The 14,424-nt window shown below is 44.2% G+C and overlaps 1 protein-coding gene across 6 annotated transcripts in view; it reads left to right on the forward strand.

Moving 5' to 3' along the window:
- abcc8 (ATP-binding cassette, sub-family C (CFTR/MRP), member 8) overlaps nucleotides 1-14,424 on the forward strand; it is a 362,311-nt gene that overhangs the window by 87,472 nt on the left and 260,415 nt on the right. For 5 of the 6 annotated variants that reach the window (XM_038807799.1, XM_038807798.1, XM_038807800.1 and 2 more), the window contains 2 exons: nucleotides 2,840-3,082; nucleotides 13,236-13,424. In XM_038807799.1, coding sequence (XP_038663727.1) covers nucleotides 2,840-3,082; nucleotides 13,236-13,424 — 432 coding nt within the window. The remainder of the gene's footprint in view (nucleotides 1-2,839; nucleotides 3,083-13,235; nucleotides 13,425-14,424) is intronic. The other variant, XM_038807802.1, reaches the window with a different exon arrangement.

Below are 14,424 nucleotides of genomic sequence, written 5' to 3' on the forward strand. Positions count from 1 at the left end.
GGAGCGAGGCCTTCGTCCTGGTCTTGGGCTGCAACCTTCAGCAAGCGTTCTGGTCACTGGGGGTTCTAGCGGGCTTAGTTCGCGTAGCGAGCGTCGTACTGGCACTTACGGTTCGGCGGCTGGTGCTCAACGGCTGGAGTCAGTGGATCTTCAAAGTTGTGGTCAGAGCCGGAGCACGGAAAAACAGACCGGACAACACGAGGTCCCTATCTTTTATAGGGGTTCCATTGTCCTTCCCTCTTCTCAGGCGGGCTCTACCTATTGGATCAATTTCTTATCGATACTGGATTAATTCCCCAATGCGAGGGGGTCTCCGTGATGGAGGGGGCGTTTCTTATGTCCTTTTGTTTGGAGGTTTCTGGTGCCTCGATGTCTGGGCCTTGATTAGAATGTGTCCATTCATAACCAAATGTATCTATTGTGTGGGTGTTCAAGTCTGATGGCCTCATTAGCATGCAAAGCGTTTTGCCATTTGCACCTAGCTAAGGTCTTCTCACCTGAGCCCAAACTGGTTTCTGCTGCTGCAGAATGCAAAATGCTCTTTGCAGACTGCTGTTCTGGCTAAACTGTCTGTTTCCCAGCAGTCTTAGCGCTTGACCTAATTTTGTAGCTCAGCATCCATTTTAGGTGGCTACAATAGGCTGAGTCCCCTTTCTGGATACAGCCTCAACAGGCATCAAGGATGTTGCCTCTGCTGAAATTGTCTCTGCTGAAGTAGGTTCCTTGCTTCGCAGGTTCTCAAGGTGTTTTTTCATGGCCTTCCCTTGGACTTTAGCTTTGTAAGAAACCGGCCTAGTTTTTCCAGCATGACTCCTCTAATCCATTGGGATCCATCTCCAAAATTCTGCACATAGACGGCATCTCCTGTTCTGAAAGTCCTTTTGGGTCCTCTGTTGTCGTAGTTTTTTTTTGATTTCCTGCTTTGACTTCAACCCACCCCCAACAGTTGGGAAACAGCAGGCTGAGCTTGGTGTGCTGTCATCGTACCATTGACATTTCTGCTGGTGTGGCTCCCATCATTGTGTGTGGCGTGGTTCTGTTTCCAAAGAGGAACCGGCCAATTTCCTATCCAGGGAACCAGCAGGCTGTTTCTTCATTCTGGTTTTGAATGTTTGAACTGCCCGTTCAGTCAGGCCATTAGTCGCCGCCATTAGGATGTGTTTAATGCCATTCAACTTCATGAAAGTCTGAAATTCTCCACTGGTAAAAGGGGTACTCTTATCGGATATGAGGACCTCTGATATGCCATAGACACAGAAACCTTTCTGGGGTTTTCTATTGTTGCTTGAGAAGTTGTGGAGGACCTACGATGTAATCCTAACCATTTTGAGTGGGCATCGACCATAATAATATTGATCTGAGAAACGGGTCAGTGGAGTACATGTGCACCCATACCCATGGTTTTCCTGGCCAATCCCATGGGTGCAAAAAGGCCAAAAGGTGGGAGCTTCCGGTTCTATTGGCACAAGTGCTACACCAGATTCTCGATGTCTATATCGCAACTGAGCCACCAGATGTAGCTTCTTGCGAGCAATTTCATCTTGGATACCCTGGGGTGTCCATTATGTAATTCCATCAGGATTTGGTGCCGGCCTGGATAGGGGATGATTACACGGACTTCTCACTGGGAACTGGTATTCTATAAAGTCCACCGGGAGATCCATCAGCAATCTCCTGTGGCCATTATGATGGTTATCACACCTCTCTTCCAAATAAAATTCACCGATATCAGTGAAAATCATGAATCCAGATGAGCCAAACATGTTTAATAAAATCCTGACATGGACTCGTTGGGACAGAAAACCTATTTCCATGTTGCAACTTTCATGTCTTTCTATACATAACAGACATTTTCCCTAGAACTCCAGGTCTGAATCACTCCAAACAGGTTTCCAAAACAGCTCTTGCCAAGGCAACATTCACATCCAACGTGACTGTGACAATGGTAAACTTTTTCTGCTTCTCTTTCTCCACTGGTCTGTAGCATTTAACACAGTCTGCCACACCATCATCCTCCAACATTTCTCCATTGAGATTGCTCTCGCCTGGTTATCATCCATTAACAGTTTATGTGTAGGATAAACACCAGCCTAGAGCTGTTAAAATGAATGTCTTGCTTCTGTACTGCAAATACTATGTAGTATTTAATATTCAGACCAGATGCTTTGGATATGACGCATATATTAAATATAAAGTTATACCAGCAACGAGAGAAATATATTCCTTACTGTAATTGTTATCTTTGGAAAAATTCTTCTTTCTCTTAAGTTGATTTGTGTTTGATTTTCATTACTAAATGAAGCTTTCATGCTGAGAATTGAAAGTAGAATTCCATTGTGTATATTTAAGCAGAAGGATAATGTTCACCCTAAGTTGAGCTAGCACCATTATCTGTAGCTCCAGTGGTAGGGGAATGAATTAGACTGACTTTCTATTGATGATTGCGATCTGGTGCCCTTATTGAACAATGAATGTACTTGTGTGTCTGTCTGTGTGGGATTAGAAACAGCTCCTGCTGTGAAACTGCTCCACAGTTAGAAAACCTGCTGAAACTCACTGTTTGGGCCCACACTTTGATGAGTTGTTACCTGTGTGAAGTACTAGAGGGTTACGAAATAATACCTAACTCTACCCCTATTACACTCAGTACCTTCAGGAAAGGAGGGAATGAAGATGGGGGACAAAATGCAGTGTGTACACTCACCTTTTGAATTATAATGTTCCCCAAGAATATTATTGATTCTGTCTACTATAATTAGGAAATATTGTAAACTGTCAACATTATCACTGTTTACACGGAAACAATCATTTACCCCAGAATTTCTTTCTCCTGCTTTAGCGCTATATCTTCTACAAACACTCACGAGAGGTGAAACCTCCTGAAGACCTGCAGGATTTAGGTGTCAGATTCTTGCAACCATTTGTGAACCTACTTTCCAAAGGCACTTACTGGTGGATGAATACCTTCATAACAACAGCACATAAAAGACCAATTGACCTTAAAGCCATTGGCAAGCTGCCTTTTGCCATGAGAGCTACGACCAATTATACGCAACTTAAGGATGCATACGAAGCACAAAAGGTAGAGCAATCGATATTTGACAGCTTTTTGTTTAGTATTGAATTCTGTGTTTTTTGAAGAGTTTAGTGCTGTGTAATGGGCTCCACTGATAATTCATTATACAACTATGCCAAGAGACCGGACACTGCGACAGCAGGAATTTCTTAGATTCAGTTACAAGTCTACAGTCTGCCAGTCAGTTTTACCCATGGAAAGGAGTGGAAGTGTTACAAATAACCTCTGTACAGCCAAGCTAGGGAGGAAAGAAACAACCAAATTTCCTGCTTCAGAACACATACAAGTGATACCTGCCGCAAGACATTCATGTGTAAACATCAGGCGAGAGCCAGTTACGGCTTGAACGTGAAGCCCCACAATGATTAAACAGCCTAATGACACACAATCTTAAGGTCAGACTGGAGCAGTGGCCAATTAGTTGAGTATCACAGATGTACAGGTGACTGTAATACAACTTTTCCATCATGAGCCACCACTCTGAGAGAATTAAAAGCTGAGAGAAAAAGTAAAGTGATACAGAAGCTAGTTTATTTGACACTAATGCTCAGATCAATCTATCAATAAACCTGTTAATAAACAATCTGAAACTGTATAAGTTACTCACAACGGCACAATCTCCACACATCCTAGAAACTGGTTGCTAAAATGATTTGCAATTTATTTGCATAACAGATTTCATTTGTGAACTTTCTGGCTTATTGACGGCCAACTACACGTGGCCGGCAGGTGGGAGACGCTCATCTATTAGGAGATCGAATATTGATTCTTAAAAATGGAATCAGCATATTGAGTTGAATCTTACCAACAAAACATCCACTAGTTGTAAATGGGTGAATTTAATGATGGTCTCCATTTCACTGACAAAGTCACAAACTGATGCTTTTGACTTAATAATAATACATTGTTTTACCACTATTCTTTTTTGTTGTATGAGGATAAGGGCTCACCAGTGACAAATTATTCCAACATTCTTTCTGAAAATAAATAGACTTCACATTTGCTGACTCTGGAAAATTAGAATTTTATATTTGCCAATTGAAAGTCACTAATGAGACAAATTATGAACTTCCCACAGCTTCAGCTTTGATTTCAGAAGGACATCTTTAGTGCAAATATATCATCCATCCCATCTATCCATCCATTCATTCTTCCTAAATATAAGCTGAACTGTCAGGACTGAGCCTGCAATTAAGAAGTATCCTTTTTACAATGTCCTTTTGATCTAACTAAATAAAGGTTGGCAGAAACCCATTTGCTTGTGACTTTGACTTTTTGCTACAGTCCAAATGAATGCTCTTGCAAACCAACCCAATTTATTTATGACTTTGAACTTGTATGAAAAACATCCAACGGGGCTGCTTTCAAAGACAGGTAATCTTTGTGACAGCTTATATCAAAGGCACAACTGCCTCCGCTAGAATGATCAATTTAATTACTAGCACCGTTTCACAAGATCTGGGATCACTCATAATAAGACATGGGCATTGTTTCCATTCTGTCAGCTATGTTGTAGCCAGGGTGGACACAGTAATAGTCTCCTGTAGCTTACACTGCTGTGTGCGATGAATTGTGTTATGTTGCCCTTTTTCATCAGGATTTTTAGAGGGGAAGTCACCTGTACCCTACTGCATTACCTGGACTAATCTTGAGCACCATATATAAATATCTTCATAACAGCTACAGATCTTCTTTCCCTTTTAACCACGTTTCCTTCCACATATTCAGATTAACCACACAAAAATAAAATCATAAAAAGAATTTAAGAATAAAAAACAAAATTAATTCACTTCTTTATTTTCTCACTGGCGCGTTCTGGCACTGTGCCAGACCATACCATCCGATGGCAGAACAGAAGAATTCTTGGTCCTATAAAGAAAGAAGATTCTTTTTTCAGAATTAGTTTTGTGTCTGAAGCTTCACAAGACATTTGTGGTTGCCTTTTTTGCAGTAGGCTGGTGTACAGGCGTTTGAAACAACTGTTTGGATTTTTGATACTTTTTTTGTGCGCATATTTATAGCCATTGAGTAATTACATACAGAAATCCAAAGTGTTAGCCCTAGTCATATAATAACTCACCGTCTGAACAGCTGATATTCTATAAAGGCATCATAGGAAAGCTTTGAGCTCTCAGAAGCAATCTGTCAGTATGAAATTCTATATTTGTTCATCTGGTAAGGTAACGAGGGTATAGATTCTGACCATTCAAGGGATGGTTAGATGCTGTGGTGAGGGATTGTAGGGTCCTGTGGAAGGATGAGCTAGATGGGTCAAAATGGTTTCCCGTATCTGTATTTTGGAATAAAGAAGATTCTTAAAATCTGAAATGTAAATGGGCACTGGTGAAATGCACGCCACCTGAAAGAAAATTAGCTAACATTTCAAACGTAACCCTTTATCAGAATAGAGAATTTTGACTTTTAACAAAATCAATTCCACCAGAAGACATCACAATTAATTTTAGTCAACATCTATGATTCATCTGTTCCCGGGAAATGCCTATTGGAATTCAGTTGGGAGATCCAGAACATAGAATCGTTTCTCAGACATCACTAAAGACATCCAGGAAGGCATAAATTATCTTTTATTGCAAAACAATTGTGCCACATTTGCTCTGTACTTCATGGTTTGTTCACAAAAACAAATTGTCAGAAACCTTGTTAAGAAAGCTCCTCTGGGGGCAGCATGGTAGCACAGTGGTTAGCACAGTTGCTTCACTGCTCCAGGGTCCCAGGTTCAATTCCGGCTTGGGTCACTGTCTGTGCAGAGTCTGCACGTTCTCCCCGTGGCTGCGTGGGTTTCCTCCGGGTGCTCCGATTTCCTCACGCAGACCAAAGATGTGCAGGTGAGGTGGATTGGCCATGCTAAATTGCCCTTAGTGTCCGAAAAAGTTAAGTGGGGTTACTAGGTTACGGGGATAGGTTGGAGGCATGGGCTTGAGTAGGGTGCTCTTTCCAAGGATGGAATGGCCTCCTACTGCACTGTAAATTCTATGATTCTATGATTCATTAAAATGCAGAGAAATATTATCGGCAAGATCCTCCGGCTATTTATGCCGGTGGGATCGTCCAGTCCCACCGACAGCCCACCCCTGCCACAGGTTTCCAGAAGGCATGTGGTGGATTCAATAGGAAACACCATTGTCAGCGGCTGGACCAGAAGAGCCTGCCGCCGACCAGCGGCTGGGCCATCGAGAAACACGCTGCATGCGGGAGGCCAGAGAATCTCACCCTATATAACTCGAACTAACTGAGCCTTAAATTCAATCCCTTACTTCCGAATTCATGCTTTCCTCTGGCAGCGGTTGTTGAATGCAGATGAAGGATAACAAAAGGCATACATTCAAATCAAAAAAGGAGCAGCATTCTCTTCTGTGCCCTCAATTATTCATCAAAGGGTAAAAATTCCACATGGGTCCTTCTGACTACTATTGAAATTCAGACAGAAATCCCAAAGAAACATTGTAAGAAAGATTTCTGCCATTTCTCCTGGGGAAATGTGAATTCAGAGAATCCCTACGGAGATGCTACCTTTTTTTAAATCTCTTTTCACATTTTTGTCTCTATAAACTACCACTGCACTGGCAAAATAATGTTTTACAGAAAGCATTTTGAGATGTAGAATATGATAGGCTATTGATATAAATGCAAGAATTATTACTATTTATCAGAATTAAACTAAATTCAGCAAAAACACAAACTGGGATCAGTTCCAATGTTTTTTCCTGACAGATTTTGTATTGATTCCATCTTTTGCGGGTAGAACAAGGTTCTTGACATCCTTATGTTTTTCCCACTAGCTAATTATATATAATTTTATGTCCAAATTGGCAAATGATTCACCCTGTCTAGCTCAAATGTTTGTTTTCTTTACCTGTGGTTTGCCTAATTGCATCAATATTTGATGTAATGAAGAAAATGGGAGCCAAGAGGAAACCAGACTATCTTTGTATCAGTTAGAAATGATTACTAATTTCTTGAACTTCAAGATTACTAGCGTAGTGTATTTTTATTTTATGTTTCACAATAGTCATTCTTCTTTGTGGCCTGAATTTTCCGGATGGCGGGGGCACACATCCCTGCCAACTCTGACAGGCCCGCCGTCATTTCACACTCAAATGAGCATTGATTTGGCAGTAGGCAGGGCTTCCATCCCCACCTGAAAGGAAGTCCCGCCTTGGAGAACAGTTGGCCAATCAGATTGGCCATATGCTGTCCAGCACAAACCAGGCACAACGCTGCAATGGTCGGAAGAGGCACTGCAGTGTCATGCCTGGAACTAAGTGCAGGGAGCCAATGTGAGGTCAGACGCAGGAGTCCCGGGGAGGGTAGGGTAGGGTAGGGGAGCCCTGGGGGGGGGGGGGTCACTGGGTGGGGAGAGGTGTGGGTTCGGGCGTTGTGGGGGGAGGGGGAGATGGTTGAGCATATAATCAGGGAATAGGCCAGGTTGGGTGGAAGGTGTCTGGCCCATGAGATGTGCCTCCAGTCAGAAGGGAGCTTGCAATGGAGATGCCACCCCCATCCTCCCACTTCCTGCCCGAGATAGAGGCCAGCGATTTTTTTGTTCTATTTCCCACTCTCAGCTATCCAGCCAACCTGAAAATTGAGGCCTTTGTGTTCTTCCCAAATATTGTTGAATCTAGTGAAGAGAGTTACAAAAGGTAGCAAGAAATATTCAGCAGATATTTTTCGCTAGATATTAAAAATATGGATATCCTCTTTCATTAAACTTCAAAATCAAATTTCAAAACCCTCAAGAAGTGTGTAAGTATCTCTGGCTCCATTTAATTATCTGAATAGTTTTGTTAACATTGACATCAACATTTTGAGATGAGAAAGGGGCCTCACGGTAGCATGGTGGTTAGCATCAATGCTTCACAGCTCCAGGGTCCCAGGTTCGATTCCCGGCTGGGTCACTGTCTGTGTGGAGTCTGCACGTCCTCCCCGTGTGTGCGTGGGTTTCCTCCGGGTGCTCCGGTTTCCTCCCACAGTCCAAAGATGTGCGGATTAGGTGGATTGGCCATGCTAAATTGCCCGTAGTGTAAGGTTAATGGGGGGATTGTTGGGTTACGGGTATACGGGTTACGTGGGTTTAAGTAGGGTGATCATTGCTCGGCACAACATCGAGGGCCGAAGGGCCTGTTCTGTGCTGTACTGTTCTATGTTCTATCACTTTCTAAAAATAATACAGAATCCGGGCTATATAGAGAAACACAGTAACACACAGAATGCCCTTGTCTCAGCTCTATGATAGGGTTGGAATATGCCAACCTCAATGCATTAAAGGCTGAAAACACAATGCTGTCTGTTTTCATCTCTCGATAATGACCAAACTGAGAGCCATATTGTTTTTTCCCAGGGATAGGGGTGGCTTTTGAACCCCTCGAGCCAATTTTATCATTTAGTTAGATTACGGCTAAACTGTACCGCAAGTTCACATATCTGCCTTTGTTCCATATCTGTCGGTACTCTTAACAAAATATTCCAGTTAGTTTTGAAAATTCAATTGGCCAAGCAGCCACAGCCTTTTGAGGGAGAGAGAGTTCCAGATTTCCACCCTTATTGGGGGTATTGCTGACCGTGCCATTGGATCTACACTCTCCATCCTTCTCTATATCTCCCTGCAGAATGTCCATTCACTTCAGAACAAGGCCTTATCCACCCATGACTTATTATAGATAATGACATCATAGGCTTGGTAGAAATTGGTTCATGGCTGATGACACCTTCCCACATTGGGCAATACTTACCATCACCAGCCACACCTAAACCAATGCAATCAAAATTCTCATTATCTTCCACCAAAAATCAGCAAGATCTTTTCACTCCTCTCCTCCACCAAAATTCTCAGCCTCAATTATTTGTATTGCACCTCAAGCCATTTTGCCCTCTTTTATTATCTTACCCATATTCATGGCCTCCCCTTCACTATTTCATGTGTCCTCTCTTTTCCATCATAGAATCCCTACAATGCAGAAAGAGGCCATTTGGCTCATCAGGTCTACACCGACCCTCTGAAAGAGTACCCCACCTAGGCCCATTCTCCCGCCCCATCCCTGTAACCCCATAACCCCAACTAACCTTTCAACACTAAGGGACAATTTAGACTCGCCAATCCAACTAACCTGCAAATTTCTAGTTACTTCCTGCATCTCCCTCAAGCCGCACATCCTTCCCTCTGTCTGCTTTTGGGAAAATAAAGCTCCAAGTCACATAAAATGGAATTTTGAAATTCCCAACTATCTAGCCTTTGGCTGTCTGTTGCCATGATACTTCAGGCTATTGATTGGCTAAATCAGTCCCTTACCATTGCCCCAGATGCCCTTGCCTCCAACAAAGCCCTTACTCTCTCCCACATTGATCCTTTTCTCTGGTTTTGTCGCCACCTTCACTCAATTCGATCAAGGAGTTACATTCTTGATCATACATCGTGCACAACCTTGGCTGGTTCCAATGCATCCTCCCTTCCCCTTGCCCTCCAAACCAAGGATGCCTCTTGCCCTAGCCATGAATTCACAGCTTTTTCTTATTACTTTCCTGTCTCCTCTAATGCCACCTCCAAACTCATCTTGTCCATGAGGCCCATTTCCTTCTCTCTTCGCCATATTCCCGGTAAATGGCTGACAACCCAGCTTGTTCTCCTCGACCTCATGCTAGTTATATCTGCACTGTAAATTCTGTAACTCTCTTCTTGGGTACTGTGTCTTCTTTTTCAAATCAACCGCCATCAATCCTACACCTACAAATAACACCCTTGATCCCCCTGACCTTACAAATAACTGTGACTCTCCAACTTCACTTTCCTCTCCGGAGTCCCTGAACATATTGCCATGCACATTTTTACTACCATAACACGCTAACATGCTGGTGTCTCTCTAATCAGATTTCCACCCCAACCACGGTACAGCAAAAGCCCTAATCAAAGTCATAAATTGTATTTGCCATGATTCTGACCTCTTTGCACCAGCATTCTTCATCCTTCTCAACTTGGCAGCAGCCTTTGACTTGGTTAAGCTTCATCTCCCTTGTCCGGCTTAGTGAGACTGCCACACTTCAATTTTAAAATTACCGTCATTGTCCCCAACTGTCACTCCCCCACCCCCTGACCTCTCTAATCTCTTCCAAGCCTCAACCCTCCAAGAACTAATGGATTTTTCCAATCTTAGACTCTTTTCCATCTTCCACTCCCTTTAACTTACCAATTTACCATTGTTGGCTGTTCATTGTCCTGGAACTACCTCAGTAAAGTGCTCCACCTCTCCCCTCGTTTGAGATCTTGTTTAAAAATGACCTCCCACTGACATTAAACAGGTAGTTCTGTAGTCAGCCAATTTCTCCCTCCCTACCTAAATAATTTATTGCCGTTTGTCATTTTCAATCCAAATACATAGAAGGGGGGAATTTTTCATCGCTCGCTGCCGGTAGCGGAGTTCCCAATGCGGCAGACAATCTCATGTGGGGTGGGCACCGACCCCATCCGATGTTCCGATCCCCCACTTGTGGCTGCATCGAGGTTCACACCCCATGCCAGTGGGAGGATACAAATGGGTCATTTGAACCCATTTGCAAGCCATTAACGAACTGAACACCGGATTCTCCAAGCCTCCGTGATGCTCCACTCCTCCATGTCACAACGCAAATCCTGCCCTCCTCACCCCCAGACCCCTATCAGACTCTCAATCAGACACTCCCACCAGATACCCACACCGGACCCCCCCATCAGAATCCCCGCATCAAATTCCCCCATCAGACCCCCATCAGGCTCCCCCGACCAGACCTCCCCTCTTCAGATCTTCCCACCAGAGACCACCACCAGAGAACTCCCCCAATATCAGAGACCTCCCCATCAGAGACCCCCCCCATTACCATATCAGAAACCCCTCATATCAGAGACTCCCCATATCAGAGAACACCCACCCCCACAAACACACACACTCAATGACCTCTACCTGGAAGCTAAAGAGCAATCCAGGCAGAAACACCGATAAATCACTGTTTATTCACTCACCTGTCCCTTACACCTGCTGCCTCAGACAGAGGTGTAGAAAGCAACAGCTGTAATATCATAGGATGCCAAAAGCACATTACAAGGCTTTAAACCCCCTCAGATCCTTTGATCTGCATGGCATCTATTCACTTTCTAAGCAAAAAAGCTTTTATATGTTGTAATTGACAGGGTAATAGCCTCCAGACAGCTAGGTGTCTGGATTGTTTATTTTCATTTCCCTTCATGCTTGAATGCGTCTCAAGTACGCTGCTTTGAACCTAGGCAGGGCTAGTTTCTGGTGTCATTTTAAAATAGCACAGAATATTACAAAAGCCTTATTTGTTCTGTGTGTAATTTTCACTTAAAATTCCATGAATTTTTGAGGTGGTTTGCTTGATTTAGGCGAATGTTGCACATAAAACCGCAAGACCGAAAAGAAACTCCTATCCTATTTTCAGTTTCCTAAGCTCCCCTTCCCTCTCCCACCTTGATGAATTTGTCAATTCTCTTTTACTGCCGAAATGTTATCCTCCTCCATGGAAAGAAGTTCAAAGTAACAAATCTAACATTTTTATTTCTCGGCATAATCTCACCTGCATCTGTCTTTCATGAGCCAAAATTCTGATTTCCCACTTTTTCTTAAAAGAAAATAAAGGCTTCTATTGTCAGTTCAGCAATTATTCTGCTTCTCCCAGTCTACGAGGAAATTAAAATCTCCCGTTACACCACCTTCAGCCAGAAGTACCAAATGGATGACCCATCCCGGTTTCTTTCTGAGGTCACCACTTTCAAAGATTCCAGTCTTCAGACAATTCAGTTCACTCCACGGGATATTCAAAGGCAGCTGATGACACTGCATACAATAAAGGCTATTGGCCCTGGCAACATCGCAGCTGTAGCACTCAGGATTTGTGCTGCAGAACCAACCATGCTCTTAGTGAAGCTCCTCTGGCACAGCTACAACAATGGCACCTTTACACAATGTGGAAAATTGCTCAGGTTTGACCTGGACAAAAAGAGCAGGACAAATGCAATCTGACCAATTAATGTCTAATCAGCCTAATCTCAAAGATCAAAAAAGTAATGGAAAGTGTCAACAATCGTGTTTTCATGATGACGATCCCGGACCAGATCCCAACATTTGCTAGAAAACTTATGAGTTGAGGTGAGAGGGTCACGATGACCCCCTTATAGATGAGTTGGGGTGTTGGGGGAGTTCAGAGGCCGTGGTGTGGGGATCTAGGGATCTGGGTGCCATTTTTAAATAGAGTTTGTTAGCGCAGGAATTGGGACTGAGTGCAGTCTCGGCGGGGCATTCACTGTTGAAGCAGAGTGCCATTCGATAGTGAGGTTGTTCTTGGTGCTACCACCGCCAGGAAACACATGGCTAAATGCACTCATCAGGGGACTCTGGCCGCGATTTTACGGCCACACTGCGCCCGGGGATCTACCCAGCTTGCAGCGCCTCGCGGAATCTAACTCGATCTCATGAGACATTGCGATGTAAATCCCACCTATTGTGGGCAAGATCACTTTTTAGCAAATCTACATACTACAGCGAGGCAGCTAGTCTCATTGTAATATGCAGTTTCCTGAGGTACCCGAGATGTGCGATCTATCTCCTTTGTCTTGGAGACCTCTGGTGAGCGCTGCTCAGTACTTGTCTTCACAAATGGAGCAGACAGAAGGACACTCATGTGGTTCTCCCAGGGAATCGGAGACCCCCAGGTGCATGTATTTTGGGCAGGATGGCACCCTGGCACTGCTGGTGCTACCTGGGCACCCTGGCATTGCCAGCCTGGCACCCTGGCAGTGCAAGGCTGGCACCCAGGGAGCACTTTTAGCCGCGTGTTTCCCTTGCCTCACAGCACCGAGAGACATCCTGTTATTTAATGCTAATCTCATTGTAATTCGTTTCCATTTAGTTAAATCGCGCCTCTTGGTTCATTTTTGTTAAATCGAGTCCAAAACCACATTTGCTTTGCGACAGGCTTCCTTGATCTCTGTATTTATACATTGTCTTCTCTATGTTACCACTATCAACTTGTTTATACTCCAGAGCCTTCCACTCTTATATCACAAGGTAGTTTAATTTGTTTCAAGTCCAGCGGTGAGTTATGCAACTTTACTGCATAAAATTGACAGCCCTGTTTGTTTTTCCTTCTGTTTCAGAAAAAGAGCAGTGTCAGCCCTCAGGACTCAAAGCTGATCTGGCGTGTGCTGCAGCAGGCATTTGGGCATCCCATCGTTCTCAGCAGCACCTTTCGTATTATGGCAGACTTGCTGGGATTCGCAGGCCCACTCTGCATCTCTGGAATTGTGCATCACCTGAGCGATGAAAACAAGACCTTCCGTCCACAGGTACGGTAATTTAATCACAGCTGCAATACACAGTCCCAGCACCAGGCTAATGTAAAATCTGTTTTCTACAACTCGCATGGTGAATCCTATTCATCCGTCAATAATACCAGGCAAACAAGCAATACTGATTTGTAAAAATTAAATACTGCAGATGCTGAAAATCTGGAATAAAAACAGGGAATGGTGGAAAAATTCAGCAGATCCTCAGCATCTGAGGAGAGAGGGAGACAAAATTAACAGTTTCCATAGTCGAGGGAAGAGATATACTGGACACAAAATGTTAATTCTGTGTCCCTCTCCACTGCTGCTGCCTGAAAATCTACTTAAGCCCTATTTCCATACAATTGATGGGAGCCACCCCATATCCAATGGCCTCCCGTGACTCAGTGGCCTCCCCAGTAAGTGGTCATGTTGGCACCGATTAATATTTCTTTTTAGGTCATAAACCGGAAGGGCTTCTGAGGGGAGCCGAGGAGGTGAGTAGCCAGCTTTGCTCACAGGAGCAAAGGGGTGCCTGGGGGTTCTGGACATGCTGACCAATGCCCGGCGGGAGGTGGGGGACCCTCGGCCGGGAGGGGAGGGGGTGGGCACCATCACCGGGGGGGGGGGGGGCGCCATGGGAAGTTGGGGGGAGGCACTGGGGTGGCAGCTGCACGCAGCAGCACTATGCTAACCCCTGCACTGCATATACGTGTTCCGGGGTCAACCTTTGCCTGTCGGCCCTACCGATCTAAGACCTTTGGCCGTGTGGCCGAAGGCTATTGATAATAGGGAATTGACAATCGTGGTCAGGTGAGCACTTGACACAACCCAAGTTGTGGCGACCCAAGGCGAGGCCGTATTGGATTTGGTACTGGGTAATGAACCAGGACAGGTGTTAGATTTGGAGGTAGGTGAGCATTTTGGTGATAGTGACCACAATTCGATTACGTTTACTTTAGCGATGGAAAGGGATAGGTATAAACCGCAGGACAAGAGTTATTGCTGGGGGAAAGGCAAT

Source organism: Scyliorhinus canicula, chromosome 9, assembly GCF_902713615.1.
Source record: "Scyliorhinus canicula chromosome 9, sScyCan1.1, whole genome shotgun sequence".
NCBI lineage: Eukaryota > Metazoa > Chordata > Chondrichthyes > Carcharhiniformes > Scyliorhinidae > Scyliorhinus > Scyliorhinus canicula.